Source organism: Anolis carolinensis, unplaced genomic scaffold (genome assembly GCF_035594765.1).
Source record: "Anolis carolinensis isolate JA03-04 unplaced genomic scaffold, rAnoCar3.1.pri scaffold_21, whole genome shotgun sequence".
NCBI classification, from domain to species: Eukaryota; Metazoa; Chordata; class Lepidosauria; order Squamata; family Dactyloidae; genus Anolis; species Anolis carolinensis.
Window position 1 is genome coordinate 1,548,850 of NW_026943831.1, and position 21,074 is coordinate 1,569,923.

The following is a 21,074-nucleotide window of genomic DNA, read 5'->3' on the forward strand; positions in this document are numbered from 1 at the left end:
TAAATCATAAGTTGCATAAGAGATGTGGGTGAAATGTCAGGAGAGAATGCTTCTGGAAAACCAATTATTATTTCTTAGATTGTACTATATTAATCATATACCACAATGTCTATAATACACCCCTAGTATGTTATATTATTAGAATTATGTAACATACTCGTGCTAAATCATAAGTTGCATAAGAGATGTGGGCGAAACGTCAGGAGAGAATGCTTCTGGGAAACCAATTATTATTTCTTAGATTGTACTATATTAATCATATACCACAATATCTATAATACACCACTAGTATATTATATTATTAGTATTATGTAACATACTCGTGCTAAATCATAAGTTGCATAAGAGATGTGGGCGAAACGTCAGGAGAGAATGCTTCTGGGAAACCAATTATTATTTCTTAGATTGTACTATATTAATCATATACCACAATATCTATAATACACCACTAGTATATTATATTATTAGTATTATGTAACATACTCGTGCTAAATCATAAGTTGCATAAGAGATGTGGGCGAAACGTCAGGAGAGAATGCTTCTGGGAAACCAATTATTATTTCTTAGATTGTACTATATTAATCATATACCACAATATCTATAATACACCACTAGTATATTATATTATTAGTATTATGTAACATACTCGTGCTAAATCATAAGTTGCATAAGAGATGTGGGCGAAACGTCAGGAGAGAATGCTTCTGGAAAACCAATTATTATTTCTTAGATTGTACTATATTAATCATATACCACAATATCTATAATGCACCCCTAGTATGTTATATTATTCGTATTCTGTCACATACCAGTGCTAAATGATAAGTTGCATAAGAGATGTGGGCGAAACGTCAGGAGAGAATGCTTCTGGAAAACCAATTATTATTTCTTTCCCGCCCAATTTGACCTGTCTCAGCCTGTGACGTGCGGGAGAATTGTCCAATCGGGCGGCAACACATGGCGAAGGGGTGAGACCAAGGCCAAAAAGGCGGCCGGATTGGGAGGCTAACATATATTTTAAATCACAACGGAGTGCGCATGCGTCAAGCAGTGCCCTGTTTTCGCGCCCAAATTGGCGAGCTGGAGAATCGTCCAATCGGGCGGCGCCACATGGCGAAGAGGTGGGACCAAGGCCAAAAAAGGCGGCCGGATTGGGAGGCTAACATATATTTTAAATCACAACGGAGTGCGCATGCGTCAAGCAGCGCCCTGTTTTCGCGCCCAAATTGGCGAGCTGGAGAATTGTCCAATCGGGCGGCGACAGTTGGCAAAGGGGTGGGACCAAGGCTAAAAAAAAACCCGGCCGTTTTGGAGGCGGGGCTTCTTCTTGGCTGTAAATTGTAAAATTTGCCTCAGACAATCTCGGGACGCCGAGAGAGAAGGCAGCTTGGCTTGGGAGCCATTCTGAAGCCCTGGGTCGGAAGAAAGGAAGGAAGGAAGGAAGGAAGAAAGAAAGAAAGGGCAGCCGCGGCTAGAAGGCCCGAAGAGACAGGCTCCGTTTCTGAAGCAGGTGAATAAGGGCCCCTTTTTACAGGCTCACCTGGTTCATTTGAAATTAATCTGGAGTTTAAAGAGACGCCTTTCCTTTTGGGAATCACTTTTACCTCAGGAAAGGCTTCTCTTCCAATCCCACTTCATTTTATGTTGCTTTCCTTGTTATTTTGGGGATTCTTTACCTCAGGAATCTCCTCAAAATTGAAATACAAAGAGGAAAATGCCTATTTTATATATTAGTCTTATCTTAATTTTATCAAAAATGGCCTCAAATAGCACAAGATAAGGGTGGATAAAGGCTTTGTGAAACAGAAAGAAAGAAAACTATTCTATTTATTAATACTTCATTATTTTTTACCTCAAATCGCCTCAAGTCACAAAGCCTTGAAATAGAAAATACAGTAGTCTCATTTCTTGGATAAGGAGGGATTAAGGAAAAGCCTATTAAATATCAAATTAGGTTATGATTTTACCAATTAAGCACCAAAACATCATGTTTTACAACAAATTTGACAGAAAAAGTAGTTCAATATGCAGTAATCTTATGTTGTGATTACTGTATTTACGAATTTAGCACCAAAATATCACGATATATTGAAAACAAAAATGGGTTGGATAATCCAGAAACTTGGATAAGTGAGACTCTACTGTACAGTTAAATATTCAGGGGAAAAAATGTTCACTGAAATATTTACAAAATCATTAAAATATTAATATTGAAATCAAAAAATATTTGCAGAAATATTTGCCAAAAATAAGCAAAGTATTTGGGGAAAAATATTCACAAAAATATTCATAAAAATATTCACAAATACATTCAGAAAAAAAAATCATGAAAACATTCAAAAACATTGAAATAAAATATTCACTCAAAAAATCATACAAATATTTGTGGAAATATTTGCCAAAAATAAGGAAAATATTTGGAAAAAATATTTACAAATACAGTAGAGTCTCACTTATCCAACACTCGTTTATCCAACGTTCTGGATTATCCAATGCATATTTGTAGTCAATGTTTTCAATGCATTATGATATTTTGGTGCTAAATTCGCAAATAAAGTAATTACTACATAGCACATTGGACTACAGTAGAGTCCCACTTATCCAACACTCGCTTATCCAACATTCTGGATTATCCAACGCATTTTTGTAGTCTATGTTTTCAATGCATTGTGATATTTTGGTGCTAAATTCGCAAATACAGTAATTACTACATAGCACATTGAACTACAGTAGAGTCCCACTTATCCAACACTCGCTTATCCAACGTTCTGGATTATCCAACACATTTTTGTAGTCGATGTTTTCAATGCATTGTGATATTTTGGTGCTGAATTCGCAAATACAGTAATTACTACATAGTATTACTGCCTATTGAACTACTTTTTCTGTCAAATTTGTTGTATAACATGATGTTTTGGTGCTTAATTTGTAAAATCATAACCTAATTTAATGTTAAATTAAATTACGTCCGTCATCTTCGGTAAAAAGTCTTGGGGTCTTATTGGACCCTCTGCTCACAATGGAGGCCCAGGTCTCTGCTGTGAGCAGATCTGCGTTTTTCCATCTACGTCAGGCTAGGCGACTGGCTCCCTACCTATCTAGGAACTACCTGGCGACGGTGATCCAGGCGACGGTCATCTCGAGGCTCGACTACTGTAACGCCCTCTACATTGGCCTTCCTCTGTCAGTGATCCGGAAACTGAAGCTGGTGCAAAAAGCGGCGGCTCGTCTTCTCGCCGGGGTGCCGGCGAGGTGGCGTATCACTCCAATTCTTCAACAGCTGCACTGGCTACCGATTGAGTACCGGATTACTTTCAAGATACTAGTACTAACTTTCAAGGCCTTACATGGTCTGGGGCCAGCGTACCTGAGGGCCCGCTTATCACCCTACCAACCCCAGAGATTACTTCGGTCCGAAGACCAAAATTTGCTTGAAGTCCCTAACATACGGACTTATCATTTGTCTTCCACTAGGCAGAGAGCCTTCTCGATTGTAGCCCCTCAATTATGGAATGCCTTGCCAGTGGAAACTCGAACCACCCGAGACTTACTTGCCTTTCGGAAAGCCTGCAAAACCTTGCTCTTCCGACAAGCGTTCAATGGGTGAAAGACTCGGGGCTATGTCTGTTTTTATTGTTGCTTTTATTGTTTTTATTGCTATTTTAAAGCCAAGTGTATTGTTTTAATCTATTTTTGTAAACCGCTCCGAGCCAAACCGGGAGTAGCGGTATATAAGTTTAATAATAATAATAATTAAATAAGCTTTTCCTTAATCTCTTCTTATTATTCCCTCAGAAATGGCAAAGCCTTGTGAAACGGACGGAAGAAATAAAGGCAAAATTTTTGAAAATTTCCACAGCTTTTTCTGAAGGGACCAGGTGAATATTGTTCTTTTTTATTTATTATAATCTGATTTATTTCTTATCCAGATCATTTCTTTTCACTTCTATTTTATGTATTAATATTTTATTATATTTTATTATATCAAACCAAAAAAAATAAATAATTACAAGGTCTTCCAGAGAAGAAGAAAAAGGCTAAAATTTTGGGTTGTGAGTTTTCCGGGCTGTATGGCTATGCCCCAGAAGCATTCTCTCCTGACGTTTCGCCCACATCTATGGCAGGAAACCATAGATTGCTGGAAACTATAAGGGAGTGGTGAGGCTTTTATATATATTCCACTGGCCTCGTTTCCAACAGACCTCACAACCTCTGAGGATGCCTGCCAGTGATGTGGGCGAAACGTCAGGAGAGAATGCTTCCGGAAACCCATTATTATTTCTTACATTGTACTATATTAATATATAATATATCAAACAAAAAAAATTAAAAGGTCTTTTCCAGAGAAGAAAAAAAAGGCTTAATTTTTGGGTTGTTGTGAGTTTTCCGGGCTGTTCCAGAAGCATTCTCTCCTGACGTTTTGCCCACATCTATGGCTGGAAACCATAGATTGCTGGAAACTATAAGGGAGTGGTGAGGCTTTTATATATATTCCACTGGCCTCGTTTCCAACAGACCTCACAACCTCTGAGGATGCCTGCCAGTGATGTGGGCGAAACGTCAGGAGAGAATGCTTCCGGAAACCCATTATTATTTCTTACATTGTACTATATTAATATATAATATATCAAACAAAAAAAATTAAAAGGTCTTTTCCAGAGAAGAAAAAAAAGGCTTAATTTTTGGGTTGTTGTGAGTTTTCCGGGCTGTTCCAGAAGCATTCTCTCCTGACGTTTTGCCCACATCTATGGCTGGAAACTAAGGGAGTGGTGAGGCTTTTATGTCTGCGAAATGTCCAGGGTGGGAGAAAGAACCCTTGTCTGTTGCAGGCAAATGTGAATGCTGTTATTGGCCACCTTGATTATCATTGAATGGCCTGCAGTTTCAAGGCATGGCTGCTTCCTGCCTGGGGGAATCCTGTGTTTGGAGGTGTTAGCTGGCCCTGCTTTCTGAGGTGGCAGCTCAGAAACTCACAACAACCCATGAAAGCCTTTGACAACACATGGCAACATTTTTGAAAATTCAGACAGCTTTCTAGAGGAAAGGAGTAGAATAATAATTGCCTTTTTTTACCAATCTGATTTATTTCCAGCCTTAAGACCCATAACATGCTATGCTGAATATTATTTTGTATATAATGGACAATGTAATTTATAATAATATGATTTAATGTATATACATATAATATTGATAATAATATTGTAATGTAATGAAATATAATAACACAATATAATGATATTGATTATATATTATATATAATGTTATATGTACATAGAAAGTATTAGCATCAGGAAGAACTTCCTCACTGTGAGAGCTGTTCGACAGTGGAACTCTCTCCCCGGGGCCGTGGTGGAGGCTCCTTCCTTGGAGGCTTTTAAGCAGAGGCTGGATGGCCATCTGTCGGGGGTGCTTTGAATGCGATTTCCTGCTTCTTAGCAGGGGGTTGGACTAGATGGCCCATGTGGTCTCTTCCAACTCTACTATTCTATGATTCTATGATTCACAATAATAGCATTATATATAACCATATTGTACTATACCATCATACTGTAATGTTATTAGAAATATTACAGGTAATACATAACATAATTAATATTATATTGTATTATATTGTATGTATATTAAATATATTATTGTATATCATTGTCTATTATATTGTATATTATATACGATATACTATATATACCTAATACATATTATATTATTAGCATAGCATGTTACAGGTACAGGAGACAAGATGGGAACTGCCTTCCTGGCCTTGCAAAATAGATAGAAGACAATGCCTGTTTTTTTTTTCTGAATGCTTTCTTCCCACTCATTCTTCTCCCAGCGCTGATTTCAAGTCAACGTGAAGAAAGAAACAAAAGGTCGAGAGACAGGACGGAAGATGCTTGAAGACACCCTCGCAAGGACACTGCCTGCCTCCCAAAAAAGGTCGTTTTCAGGGTAATTGGTGTAAGGGTAGGCATTTAATGTCTATCTTTGCATTAAAGAAAGGGTTACCTTTGCACACGGTTCCCCTCGCGTGTGGCATCGAAGAAGTCCCACTCGGGAACGGACGGGTCCTCCCTTTGTTCTAGGCAGATGATGGGTCTTCCTATACGGGCCGTAGGGGTCACAGCTTGGGGGTCAGCGGGGGGCCCCGCCCTGGCATCGCGGGGGGCAGCACACGTTACGGGCATTTTAAGATGTCCTTGCAACTTAGAAATAAAAATATTAATACCTTAACTCACTTACTAACATCCTACTAACACCATTCTAAACAGGGTACCCTGGCCTTTTAAATAGGACTGTTCTGCCTGATGGCAAGAACCAAGCTGGGAAGGGAGGGGGCCTCCTGGCCCCCCATAAAAGGGCCCCCATGGAAGGACATTGCAAAAGGCCCCTAAGGTGTCCTGAGAGCAGCCTCTTGGTCCTCAGTGTTCCCCACGGTGCCAGGGCTGGGCCCCTCGCTCTCCCCCAACCCATGGACCCTGCCGCTTGTATATCATCCGTCCAGGGCCAACGGACGCCCCCTCCCTCCCCGGGCGGAGCTTCGAGGCCACACTCAAGGGGAGACCAGAGCCGTGTGCCTCATGCCAACGCCTAGCACGTGGCAAACCTTTTTTTTTACTGCAAACATAGGCATCATGATTGATTTTTGTTAATTCCTTTTAAATTTAATTGTTTGTATTTGATAGCATGGTAGGCTGGTTTTATATCAGTGAGCCGCCCCGAGTCCCTCTGGGGAGACGGTGGCAGGGTACAAAAATAAAATTATTATTATTATTATTGATTCGAGGCACCTGGAAAAAGAAATACCAGGAAGCAGATAAAATTATTATTATTATTATTATTGATTCGAGGCACCTGGAAAAAAAAATACCAGGAAGCAGATAAAATTATTATTATTATTATTATTATTGATTCGAGGCACCTGGAAAAAGAAATACCAGGAAGCAGATAAAATTATTATTATTATTATTGATTACAGGCACCTGGAAAAAGAAATACCAGGAAGCAGATAAAATTATTATTATTGTTATTGTTGTTGTTATTATGTAGGACCCCATTTTATTTATGTAAGGCCACACACCCAGGGGACCACTATTCCTAATTAAAGCCTGGTTAAAGGGGATCCTCTATTCTTAAAGTTAGGTGTATAGAGATCTCCTGTCCAGAAACTAACGCGGCCTGCCCTATAGAGATCTGTTAAACCAAGGCGGCCTGCCCTATAGAGATCTCCTATTTCACGTAACACCAGGCAATATGGAGATCCCTGTTTTTTTTAACCGTTAAATCCCTTACGTGGGGATATCCCTGGTTATTTTAACTGTTAAATCCCTTACGTGGAGATATCCCTGGTTATTTTAACTGTTAAGTCCCTTACGTGGGGAAATCCCTGGTTATTTTAACCGTTAAATCCCTTACGTGGGGAGATCCCTGGTTATTTTAACCTTTAAGTCCCTTACGTGGGGAGATCCCTGGTTATTTTAACCTTTAAGGCCAGATGTGGGGATTTCCTTGCTTCTTTTAACCCGTAAGGCCAGCCATGGGGAGATATCTTAGGCTGTTTTCACGAAAAGTCAGGTATAGACGCACTGTTTTCTCTCCCGTTCCATGTGCCTGGACTCCCGGAGGGCTCCTGCCGGACACCGTCTCCCATCGGCCGAGAGGGATCCTTCCTGTCTGGGAAGGATCTGCAACACAGGTAAAAAGAAGATTCCGGGAAGGAGATTCTACAGCGGAGCCCTTAAGCCAGGTGAGACACTCCTTCCAGCCTCCACGGCTGCCTTGCACACACACACACACACACATGATACACACGACACACACATGATACACACGACACACATACACATGTACAGCTGAGGCCCACGGGGACTCTTCCCCAATAGATCGAGGACTCCCACTCCGGCGATTGGCCATTGTAAATGCCTTGAAGCAGTTTGGGGCTTCCGGCCAAGTGCTTGCAAAGAGAATCCATTCAAGGTTGGACCCCCTTTTAAAGGGCCTGGCACGTGGTATTTATTCCCGGCATGTGGAAAACTCCATTTGTAAGGCAAACCCTCATTAAAGGAGGTTTGCAATTAGTTTAAAACCAGGCTTCTGAGGGACCCGCTGCGTTTAAAGCCAAACCTAGCAGGTGGGAACCCCTTTGGTTAACGTAAGGCGAGGGACCCTCCATATTTAATAAGATGCCTGGCAGAATCTTAACCTAAATGCAGGCCTATGGGCTACAGCCTATTCTGCATAGCCAGGCATGGGGGGACCCCAGATTATTAACTTGAAGCCTAGGAAAAGGAGATTTTTGTATTTATTTATTTATTTATTACAATATTTATATCCCGCCCTCTCTCCCCTTAAAAGGGGACTCAGAGCGGCTTACAAGTGATATTTACATATTTATTTATTACAATATTTATATCCCGCCCTCTCCCCTTAAAAGGGGACTCAGAGCGGCTTACAAGTGATATTTACATATTTATTTATTACAATATTTATATCCCGCCCTCTCCTTAAAAGGGGACTCAGAGCGGCTTACAAGTGATATTTACATATTTATTTATTACAATATTTATATCCCACCCTCTCCCCTTAAAAGGGGACTCAGAGCGGCTTACAAGTGATATTTACATATTTATTTATTACAATATTTATATCCCGCCCTTCTCACCCAACAGGGGACTCAGGGCGGCTCAACAATAAGACGCATATATAAAAAACCATACAGTGCAATATAAATCATCACTAACTTACATCAGTATTCATAAAACACATTATAAAATACAGATAGGTGTGTTCAGTTTAAATCTATTCAAGGTATACGTGGACCCCCTTTTAATGCCAACCTTTCCACGTGGAAAACGAAACCCTCGTTAAAGGAGGTTTGCAATTAATTTAAAACCAGGCTTCTGAGGGACCCGCTGCGTTTAAAGCCAAACCTAGCAGGTGGGAACCCCTTTGGTTAACGCAAGGTGAGGGACCCTCTATTTTTAATAGGATGCCTGGGAGAATCTTAACCTAAATGCAGGCCTATTCTGCATAGCCAGGCATGGGGGGACCCCATATGATTAATTTTAAGCCTGGTAAAAGGAGATTTTTGTATTTATTAATTTATTACATTTATATCCCGCCCTCTCTCCCCTTAAAGGGGACTCAGGGCAGCTTACAAGTTATATTTACATATTTATTTATTTATTACAATATTTATATCCCGCCCTCTCTCCCCTTAAAGGGGACTCAGGGCAGCTTACAAGTTATATTTACATATTTATTTATTTACAATATTTATATCCCGCCCTCTCCCCTTAAAGGGGACTCAGGGCAGCTTAAAAATAAAACGCATATATAAAAACCATACAGTGCAATATAAATCATCATTAACTTACATCAGTATTCATAAAACACATTATAAAATACAGATAGGTGTGTTCAGTTCAAATCCATTCAAGGTATACGTGGACCCCCTTTTAATGCCAACCTTTCCACGTGGAAAACTATTTGTAAGGCAAACCCTCGTTAAAGGAGGTTTGCAATTAATTTAAAACCAGGCTTCTGAGGGACCCGCTGCGTTTAAAGCCAAACCTAGCAGGTGGGAACCGCTTTGGTTAACGTAAGGCGAGGGACCCTCCATATTTAATAAGATGCCTGGCAGAATCTTAACCTAAATGCAGGCCTATGGGCTACAGCCTATTCTGCATAGCCAGGCATGGGGGGACCCCAGATTATTAACTTGAGGCCTGGGAAAAGGAGATTTTTGTATTTATTTATTACAATATTTATATCCCGCCCTCTCTCCCCTTAAAAGGGGACTCAGAGCAGCTTACGTTATATTTACATATTTATTTATTACAATATTTATATCCCGACCTCTCCCCTTAAAAGGGGACTCAGAGTGGCTTACAAGTTATATTTACATATTTATTACAATATTTATATCCCGCCCTCTCTCCCCTTAAAAGGGGACTCAGAGCGGCTTACAAGTGATATTTACATATTTATTTATTACAATATTTATATCCCGCCCTCTCTCCCCTTAAAAGGGAGGGGACTCAGCGGCTTACAAGTGATATTTACATATTTATTTATTACAATATTTATATCCCTCCCTCTCTCTCCTTAAAAGGGGACTCAGAGTGGCTTACAAGTTATATTTACATATTTATTTATTACAATATTTATATCCCGCCCTTCTCACCCAACAGGGGACTCAGCGCGGCTTAACAATAAGACGCATATATAAAAAACCATACAGTGCAATATAAATCATCATTAACTTAAATCAGTATTCATAAAACACATTATAAAATACAGATAGGTGTGTTCAGTTCAAATCCATTCAAGGTATACGTGGACCCCCTTTTAATGCCAACCTTTCCACGTGGAAATCTCCATTTGTAAGGCAAACCCTCTTTAAAGGAGGTTTGCAATTTTAAAACCAGGCAGCTGAGGGACCCGCTGCGTTTAAAGCCAAACCTAGCAGGTGGGAACCCCTTTGGTTAACGCAAGGTGAGGGACCCTCTATTTTTAATAGGATGCCTGGGAGAATCTTAACCTAAATGCAGGCCTATGGGGCTACAGCCTATTCTGCATAGCCAGGCATGGGGGGACCCCATATGATGAATTTGAAGCCTGGTAAAAGGAGATTTTTGTATTTATTAACTTATTACATTTATATCCCGCCCTCTCTCCCCTTAAAAGGGGACTCAGAGCGGCTTACGAGTTATATTTACATATTTATTTATTTATTACAATATTTATATCCCGCTGTCTTTCCCCTTAAAGGGGACTCAGAGCAGCTTACAAGTTATATTTACATATTTATTTATTTATTACAATATTTATATCCCGCCCTCTCTCCCCTTAAAGGGGACTCAGGGCAGCTTAACAATAAAACGCATATATAAAAACCATACAGTGCAATATAAATCATCATTAACTTACATCAGTATTCATAAAACACATCATAAAATACAGATAGGTGTATTACATACACTGTATCATTAGCATCGCACAATATTAGCATTATATATTACTACATTGCATTATACCACTATACAGAAACATTATTAGCACTATTACATTTAATATATAATATGTAATTCATATTATTATATTGTATCATTGTTAGTATTGCATTATTTATTTATTTGCTAGATGTATATGCTGCCCTTCTCAACCCCAAGGTGAACGGCCTACAAATTAAATTTACATACAATATTATATTATTACCATAGTACAATACTGGCAGTAAATTACTATATTGTACTATATGAATATATGGTAATATTATTAGTATTACATGCAAAATGTAATACATAATTAATATTATATTTAATTATTAGTATATCGTTTTACAATATAATATGAACATTATATGTATATGCAATATGTTATAATTATATATTAAAATTTATATATATATACATATATATGTATGTATGTATATATGTATGTGTATATATATATATATATATACACACACACACACACACACATATATTTATATACACACAGTAGAGTCATCCAACATAAATGGGCCAGCGAATATTTATTTATTTATTTACAGCATTTTACCGGGCTGGCCTCGAACTCATGACCTCCTGGTCAGAGTGATTTGTTGATATTCATTATTCATTTATAGCATTTATATTCCGCCCTTCCTTCTCACCCCGAAGGGGACTCAGGGCGGATCACATGACACATATAGGCAAACATTCAATGCCTTTTAACATAGAACAAAGACAAACAGGCTCCGAGCGGGCCTCGAACCGTGACCTCCTGGTCAGAGTGATTCATTGCAGTTAATTGCAGCTGGCTTGCTTTCCAGCCTGCGCTGTTGGATAATAAGGAGGCATTATGGAAAAGCCTATTAAACATCAAATTAATTGATGATTTTACAAATTGAGCACCAAAACATCATTTGACAGAAAAAGTAGTTCAATATGCAGTAATGCTATGTAGTAATTACTGTATTTACGGATTTAGCACCAAAATATCACGACGCATTGAAAACATGGACTACAAAAATGCGTTGAATAATCCAGAATGTTGGATAAGAGAGTGTTGGATGAGACTACTGTATATACAATATAAATTAGAATAGCATGTTATTGGGGGAGGAGCATCTTGGTTATTAGATGTTTTTATTAGTTATTGATACTAGTATAGATATGACATTGAGTATATATTATCCTAGCACAATGTTAATATTAGTTATTCATATTAGTCTCAATATGACATTAATAGAGTACATTATTATCCTAGCACAATGTTATTAGATGTTAATATTAGTTATTGATATTAGTCTCCATATGACATTAATAGAGTATATTATTATTCTAGCACAATGTTATTACATAGGACCATGTTGTTGCTAGGGGGAGGGCCCCCCCACTGATTGTATTATTAGTATTATGTTGTTGCTAGGGAGAGGGCCCCCCAACTGAGATCCCCTGTCATTAATGTGTCAGACCAGGCATTTCACTCCTACCTTTGCATCAGAAAGCAGGCTCCCTGTGCGCTAGGCCTTCCTTTGAGGAACACATTCACAGCTCCGCTTGAGTGTGGCATTGAGGCCCCACTCAGGGATGGGCGGGTCCTCCCTTTGCCCTGGGCAGATCGTGGGGGGTGGGCGGATCTCCATAGACGGGCAGGGGGTCGCGGCTGGCGGGACAGCGGGATATAAAAATATAAATATATAAATAAAAACCCTTGCATCCAAGGAAACAACTCTGGGGACCCGAGCGGCTGCTCCCAGCTCACGTCACGGGCATTTTAAACATCTCGTAGCAGCTCAGATTAATACCTGAACTAACCTTAACCTGCTAACCCTACTAACCCATTTCTAACTAGAGCAGGAATTTTAAATAGGGCTTATTTTGCCTGTTGGCAAGAACCAAGCTGGGAGGGGGCCTCCGGGCCTCGGGTGGGAAGAACCCTAACCCTGTCCCTGCCCTGCGCTGGGAGCGCCCCCCCCTCGGGACCCCAGTGTTTGGTCCCCGCTCTCCCCCAATCCGACGGCCTAGAAAGCCCCTCCGCCATCCGCCCAGGGCCAACGGACAGCCCTCCCTCCCCGGCAGCTGCGTTCCTCATGCAACAGGGAGCCTGGTTCTGGATGCAAACGTGGGACCCCCTTAGGACCCCCTTTTCTCTGTGCAGGGACCCCCGCTCCCCATAAATAAATGCCTGGTGGAAGGGGATCCTAGTAGAAAAAGCCACAGTTCCCAAGAGCCCCCAAAAGCGAGATGCTCCCTTGGTTCAGCCCTTCTGACCCTTGTTTTCTCCCTTGTTCTATGTCTCCGGAATCGCCGAGGGAGGGAGGGGCTCCTCCTGGACAAGAGCCAAGGACGGACAGATGGACGGACGGACGGAAGGAGATCCCAGAGAGCAGGACGCCTTGCCGTTCTGGCTGCTGAGCTCGACCCCTTTCCAACAATGAATAAAACTCTTCCCAAAAAAAGGTGTTTTCTGGTTATTATTCAAACGTTTAATTTTTGACAGCCTTAAACATCTTGATTACAATACAGTTTGTGCTGCTGCCTTTTATAAACCTTGTTTTCTACAAATAAAGTCAAGAGAAACACTATAAGTTTTGCACTGTGCTCAAACTCATTGTTCTGATATTCTGTTATATGGTTTTATTATTTATATCGTTTTTAATGTATGACTATTACATGTGACATGGGAGCGGGGTATAAAAATAAAGTATTATTATTAATAAACACCACAATTTTCTTGCACCCCAAGTACATCTGGCCATTGCCAAAGAGTATTTAACTCTGCCTACATGGCACTAAAGTGTATTTATATGTTGATTGTTTCTATTGATTTTATGTAATGTTTGCTTTATTTGCATTGAATTTTTGTCTGGATGTATCTTGTATGCCGCTCATCTCCATAAATGAGCGGGATAGAAATGAGGTTAATAATTTTAGGAATGTTTTAATGTAACTTGAATTTTAAATTGAGTTGAAATGTGATTGTAATTGTTTATAAGTGTTATCTATTTGTAAGCCACCCTGAGTCTCCTCTTATTGAGTGAAAAGGTCTGGGAAGAAATACTGTCATAAATAAATAAAATATTCTGTGTCCAGGTTGCTTCATGGGTTGACTTCTCTGGCAGGATTAATCTGCAGGGCCATTCCTGTGGGAAAGTTTACACAGGGACTAACAAGCATGGAGCAGGGAAGGCACTGCAGACACTCCTGCGCATGCGCGGCCTGCTCCCTAGTAGAAACTTGGCCCCGCCCACTACAGGCACCCCTTTCCCTTCTGCGGCTGCGCGGCCTGTTCCATATTTGGGGGAACTTGGCCCCCGCCCACTGCAGGCATTCCCTTCACTTCTGCGTCTGCGCGGCTTCCGTCACAGGGCGGCAAGATGGTTTCCCGGCCCGGTAAGTCGTTCGGGGAGGCCGATTCCACGGCGACCCGGCTCCGTCGAGGCCTCGTCGCCAAGACCCAGGAGGAGGAAGGGAGCCGGGAGCGTGGCCTTCCAAACAACGTTCGCAGGCCAAGGCGCGGAAGGAATCCCAGGCAGGAAAACCCACTTCGGCCTTCGCTCCTGGTGTTTTGGACTCTTCCCCAACCCGTAGGCAGGCTGCTAGGCATTGTGGGAGTTGGAGTCCCAAACATACTATACTAATATACTATATACACATATGATAATCCGATGCAATACAATTTAATAATTACATTAAATTACATTAATAGTGCAATGTCGTATAGTACAATATAATCTGCTTATATTGTGCTGTACTAATATAATGTACATACATAATATTGATAATCTGATGTAATACAATTTTATAGTAATACACTATTATAATTGTATATATTACATGTAATGTTACTAATAACATTGCAATATAGTCCTATAGTACAATATAATTTTAAATGCTTATATTGTGCTGTACTGATATAATATATTGTATATACATATAATATAATAATCTGATGTTACAATGTAATAATACACTTATAATTGTATATATTGCACGTAATGTTACTAATATTGCAATATAGTCATATAGTACAATATAATATATAATGCTTATATTGTGCTGTACTAATATAATATACATATAATATTGATAATATTCTGATGTATTACAATATAATAATATACTATTATAATATATTTATATTACATGTAATGTTACTAATAATATTGCAATACAGTCATAGTACAATATAATAATATATAATGCTTGTATTGTGCTGTACTAATAATATATATTGTATGTACAGTAGAGTCTCACTTATCCAACATAAACGGGCCGGCAGAATGTTGGATAAGCGAATATGTTGGATAATAAGGAGGGATTAAGGAAAAGCCTATTAAACATCAAAATAGGTTATGATTTTACAAATTAAGCACCAAGACATCATGTTATAGGTAGGAAGGCACCATCTGATCCCTCCTGAGAGATGGCCATTCATCCTCACTGTTATAATTAGTTCTATGGAGAAGTAAAGCTTTAGAGGCATAGAATCTTACATTTGGAAGGGATCCTGGAGGCCATCTAGTCCAACCCCAGTCTGCCAAGCTGAAAGGACACCATCAAAGCCCTCCCGACAGGTGAACATCCAGCCTGTCAGAGAATTTTAGAGTTTGAAGGGGCCCCGAAGCCCATCGAGTCCAACCCCATCCAAAAAGGCCATCCAAAAAGCACTCTCTCCTGACGTTTCGCCCACATTACTGACAGGCATCCTCAGAGGCCGTGAGGTCTGTTGGAAACCAGGCAAGAGGGGTTTATTATCTATCTGGGATGATGTCCAGGGTGGGAGGAAGAAAGAACTCGTGCATGTTGGAGGCAAGCGTGAAGCATTCTCTCCTCATGTTTCGCCCACAACCATGGAAGACCGCCTCGGGGGTCCAATATTATTACGGTAGAGTCTCACTTATCAAACATAAATGGCTGGCAGAATGTTGGATAAGCGAATATGTTGGATAATAAGGAGGGATTGAGGAAAAGCCTATTAAACATCAAATTACATCATGATTTTACAAATTAATCACCAAATCATCACGTTATACAACAAATTTGACAGAAAAATTACTTCAATATGCAGTAATACTATGTAGTAATGACTGTATTTGCGAATTTAGCACCAAAACATTGAAAACATTGACTACAGAAGCATTGACTACTAAAAGGTCGAGTGCGTTGGATAATCCAGAATGTTGGATAAGCAAATGTTGGATAAGTGAGTGTACTGTATTCTGCGACCAGGCTGGTACATCCAATGCTCCGCTATGTTCCTTTTCTGCATTACAGGGGCGCTCTTTACTTTTCATACCTCTATGTTGCTTTTCTGCATTGCAGGAGCGCTCTTTACTTTTCATACCTCTATGTTCCATTTCCGCGTTGCGGGGGCGCTCTTCACTTTTCATACCTCTATGTTTACTTTCTGCATTGCAGGAGCGCTCTTTACTTTTCATACTTCTATGTTCCATTTCCGCATTGCGGGGGTCTCTTTGCTTTTCATACTTCTATGTTCACTTTCCGTATTGCAGGAGCGCTCTTTACTTTCCATACCTCTATGTTCCATTTCCGCATTGCGGGGGGCGCTCTTTACTTTTCATACCTCTATGTTCTATTTCTGCATTGCGGGGGCGCTCTTTACTTTTCATACCTCTATGTTCCATTTCCGCATTGCAGGGGCGCTCTTTACTTTTCATACCTCTATGTTATATTTCTGCATTGCGGGGGCGCTCTTTACTTTTCATACCTCTATGTTCTATTTCTGCATTGCGGGGGCGCTCTTTACTTTTCATACGTCTATGTTCTATTTCTGCATTGCGGGGGCGCTCTTTACTTTTCATACCTCTATGTTCTATTTCTGCATTGCGGGGGCGCTCTTTACTTTTCATACGTCTATGTTCCATTTCCGCATTGCGAGGGTCTCTTTGCTTTTCATACTTCTATGTTCACTTTCCGTATTGCAGGAGCGCTCTTCACTTTTCATACCTCTATGTTCCATTTCCGCATTGCGGGGGCGCTCTTTACTTTTCATACGTCTATGTTCCATTTCCGCATTGCGAGGGTCTCTTTGCTTTTCATACTTCTATGTTCACTTTCCGTATTGCAGGAGCGCTCTTCACTTTTCATACCTCTATGTTCCATTTCCGCATTGCGGGGGGCGCTCTTTACTTTCCATACCTCTATGTTCCATTTCCGCATTGCGGGGGGCGCTCTTTACTTTTCATACCTCTATGTTCCATTTCCGCATTGCGGGGGCGCTCTTTACTTTTCATACCTCTATGTTATATTTCTGCATTGCGGGGACGCTCTTTACTTTTCATACCTCTATGTTCTATTTCTGCATTGCGGGGGCGCTCTTTACTTTTCATACGTCTATGTTCTATTTCTGCATTGCGGGGGCGCTCTTTACTTTTCATACCTCTATGTTCTATTTCTGCATTGCGGGGGCGCTCTTTACTTTTCATACCTCTATGTTCCATTTCCGCATTGCGAGGGTCTCTTTGCTTTTCATACTTCTATGTTCACTTTCCGTATTGCAGGAGCGCTCTTCACTTTTCATACCTCTATGTTCCATTTCCGCATTGCGGGGGCGCTCTTTACTTTTCATACGTCTATGTTCCATTTCCGCATTGCGAGGGTCTCTTTGCTTTTCATACTTCTATGTTCACTTTCCGTATTGCAGGAGCGCTCTTCACTTTTCATACCTCTATGTTCCATTTCCGCATTGCGGGGGCGCTCTTTACTTTTCATACCTCTATGTTCTATTTCTGAATTGCGGGGGCGCTCTTTACTTTTCATATCTCTATGTTCTATTTCTGCATTGCGGGGGCGCTCTTCACTTTTCATACCTCTATGTTCCATTTCCGCATTGCGGGGGGCGCTGTTTACTTTTCATACCTCTATGTTATATTTCTGCATTGCGGGGGCGCTCTTTACTTTTCATACCTCTATGTTCTATTTCTGCATTGCGGGGGCGCTCTTTACTTTTCATACCTCTATGTTCCATTTCCGCATTGCGGGGGCGCTCTTCACTTTTCATACCTCTATGTTTACTTTCTGCATTGCAGGAGCGCTCTTTACTTTTCATACTTCTATGTTCCATTTCCGCATTGCGGGGGCGCTCTTTACTTTCAATACCTCTATGTTTCATTTCCGCATTGCGGGGATCTCTTTACTTTTCATACCTCTATGTTCACATTCCGCATTGCGGTGGCGCTCTTAGCTTTTCATACCTCTATGTTCCATTTCCGCATTGCGGGGGCGCTCTTTCCTTTTCATACCTCTATGTTCCATTTCCGCATTGCGGGGGCGCTCTTAGCTTTTCATACCTCTATGTTCCATTTCCGCAATGCGGGGGCGCTATTTACTTTTCGTACCTCTATGTTCCTCCTATCCCTCCCTTTCCCGCCTCCGCTCTCTTCTCCCATTGGTTGTTGCTTGGGAGGTCCCGCCCCTTTCCCCTTCCTTCGCTCCCTCATTGGTCGAAGCGCGTCCTGGCAGATATGTAGTGCGGGGGAGTTTCCCATCGCCGCCGCAATAATACAAAATAAATAATTATATAATATCAGAGATATATAGTATTCGAGCTTATTAATAATCGTTACGTATGATTATGTTGTTTGAATATTAGGTCCATGGATGTGTCAGGGTTGGCGACGGAAGGGACGGGTTGTGTGATGGACCTGCCGGGACTTGGGGGCGGGGCAAGGGGCGTGGCCTGGCGCGTGAGAGCCGGGGAAGGGAACAGCCAAGATGGCGGCCGGGGTGAGTGAGGCGAGCGAAGCGCCGCTGAGGAGAACGGCAGGAAAAGGCCTTTAGATTATATTATAAATTATTGTGTTATTATTTCATATTATATTATTATCATACATATTATGTTACACCACGTTTATAATATATTATTTCTTTATTATTTCATATTATTATTATAGACATGATTTTGCATTATTATGTTGTTATTTTATATTATATTATTTTTATTATTTTGCATCCTTATATTATTTGGTTTTTATATTATTATCATTTTACATTATTATTATATTATATTTTGTTCTTATTTCATATTATATTTATTTCATATTTTATTATATTATTATTTTGCATCGTTATTATATTATTGTTATTTCATATTATTATAATACACAGTATTTTGCATTATTATGTTGTTATTATTTCATATTATTATACATATGATTTTGCATTATTATGTTGTTATTTTATATTATATTGTTTTTATTTTTATTATTTTGCATCCTGATATTATTTGGTTTTTATATTATAATTTTTCATTATTATTATGTTATATTATTTTGTTCTTATTTGATATTATATTTATTTCATTTTATTATTTTATTATTATTTTGCATCATTATTATATTATTCTGTTATTTCATGTTATTATAATACACAGTATTTTGCATTATTGTTGTTATTTTATATTATTATTATATTACTATTATTTTGCATCCTTATATTATTTTGATCTTATATTAATTTATATTATTATTATTGTTTTTGATCATTATTATATTATTTTGTTCTTATTTCATATTATATTATAGTATTATATTGCATCATTATTATATTATTCTGTTATTTCATATTATAATACACAGTATTTTGTATTATGTTGTTATTTTATTATTATTTTGCATCATTATTATATTATTTATTATTTCATATTATTATTAGACACATGATTTTGCATAATATTTGAAAGGCTTTTTCTGCCTACCTTTCTTCTAGCATATTATATTCTATTATATTTTCCCACCTCCCTTTCTTCCACATTATTATTATTATTATTATTATTATTAATGGCCTTTTCCGCCTGTCTTCCACCATATTATAATTATTATTAATCGCCATTTCCGCCAGCTTGTCTTTGACCATATTATATTATTGCTATTACTAATGGCTTTTTCTGCCTTTTTTCCACCATATTATTACTGGGTGATGATGATTATTATTATTCCACCATATTGTACTATTATTATCATTATTATTATTAATGGCCTTTTCCACTTGCCTTTCTTGCACCATATTATTATATTAACAACATTTTTATTATTAATGGCCTTTTCCGCCTGCCTTTTTTCCACATTATATTATTATTGTTGGCTTTTTCCGACTGCCTTTCTTCTACCATTTCGGATGAACGGATCTGAGCATATATATTTTTTAAAATGTATATACTGCAATTTTATATTGTATTTAATTGTTTTTAACTGATTTTATGTATTGTGGATTGTTTTTGTACAGGCACCTAATTGTGCCGGTGTTGTAAGCCTCCCTGAGTCCCTTCGGATGAGAAGGGTGGGATATAAATATTGGGAATAAATAAATATTATTGTTATTATTATTCTATTAAATCCCTTTTTTCTTGCCTCCTTGGGCAGCAGTGGCCCATGTACATGCTGGACTACGGCGGCCTCAATGTTCCGCTTCCGGGAGCCATGAATTATTCGGACCTCAGTTTCTGAACCAGAACCTCCGAACAAAACAAAACAAAAGAAATAATGAACGGTGTGTAATTTTCGTTTGTACAAAGTGTATATTATTCCAATATGTATTGATGCCTTTCAGTGTTTCCAATGATTTTTACACTATATTCCTGCCGCCAGGGCCTTTTTAAATAAAAAAAGAATAAGAAGGGTTGCCTTGCTCTGAAAAATCAAACCGTTTCCTGTTTTTTTTTTCTCTTTAAACGAACAAATACCGTTTTGTAATAAACAAAAATACAAAACAAGAGCCGGGCGAGCGAGCAAGGCTCAGTTGTAAATGCTCTTTTTAAATTGAATTATTATTAATAATAATAAAAGTGCTTTACAGTGATTATTTTGTTTCCGTGTGCGCGCAACCCAACAAAAGGCCCAACCCAGAACCCCGACCCCTTCCTTGGGTTCCGATCTGCTTTTGACGGTTGTAGGCAAACGGCGCCGGGGGAAAAAAAGGCTCATTTATGTCACTGGATTAGTCCGAATTAGTTGCACAAAGAGAACGCTTTTCGGACCACAACGCCCAGCATCCACAACTAAGGGTGTGTGACCCAAAAGACAGAAACTTTTTCCAAGTTCCAAAGAGGCCACAAGTGAATTTTCCCTC

General features: G+C 39.3%; 1 protein-coding gene across 4 annotated transcripts; it reads left to right on the forward strand.

The window, feature by feature from the left end:
- The first annotated feature begins 1,351 nt into the window (after positions 1–1,351).
- Positions 1,352–20,804, forward strand: LOC103282179 (uncharacterized). Of its 4 annotated transcripts, XR_010001472.1 has the most exons (4): positions 1,352–1,510; positions 3,796–3,878; positions 5,831–14,378; positions 20,369–20,648. XR_010001472.1 is itself a non-coding variant. In XM_062966455.1 (3 exons), the coding sequence occupies exons 1-3, from the start codon at positions 14,161–14,163 to the stop codon at positions 20,602–20,604; spliced, it is 588 nt and encodes a 195-aa protein (XP_062822525.1). In that variant the 5' UTR covers positions 14,146–14,160; the 3' UTR covers positions 20,605–20,648. The 4 variants fall into 4 exon arrangements, 1 of the variants encoding a protein (XP_062822525.1); XM_062966455.1 differs by lacking the exons at positions 1,352–1,510; positions 3,796–3,878 and adding an exon at positions 18,601–18,734 and having other exon boundaries at positions 14,146–14,378; XR_010001473.1 differs by lacking the exons at positions 1,352–1,510; positions 3,796–3,878; positions 5,831–14,378 and adding exons at positions 14,400–14,572; positions 18,601–18,734 and having other exon boundaries at positions 20,369–20,804.
- The last annotated feature ends 270 nt before the right edge of the window (positions 20,805–21,074 follow it).

What these genes read in the sequence shown, in the direction of transcription:
- LOC103282179 (XM_062966455.1), top strand. Translation starts at nt 14,161, where the DNA reads ATGGAGCAGGGAAGGCACTGCAGACACTCCTGCGCATGCGCGGCCTGC. An exon ending in CAAGATGGTTTCCCGGCCCG is followed by an intron (nt 14,379 to 18,600) that starts GTAAGTCGTTCG and finishes TTTGAATATTAG; the next exon opens with GTCCATGGATGTGTCAGGGT. An exon ending in CAGCCAAGATGGCGGCCGGG is followed by an intron (nt 18,735 to 20,368) that starts GTGAGTGAGGCG and finishes CTCCTTGGGCAG; the next exon opens with CAGTGGCCCATGTACATGCT.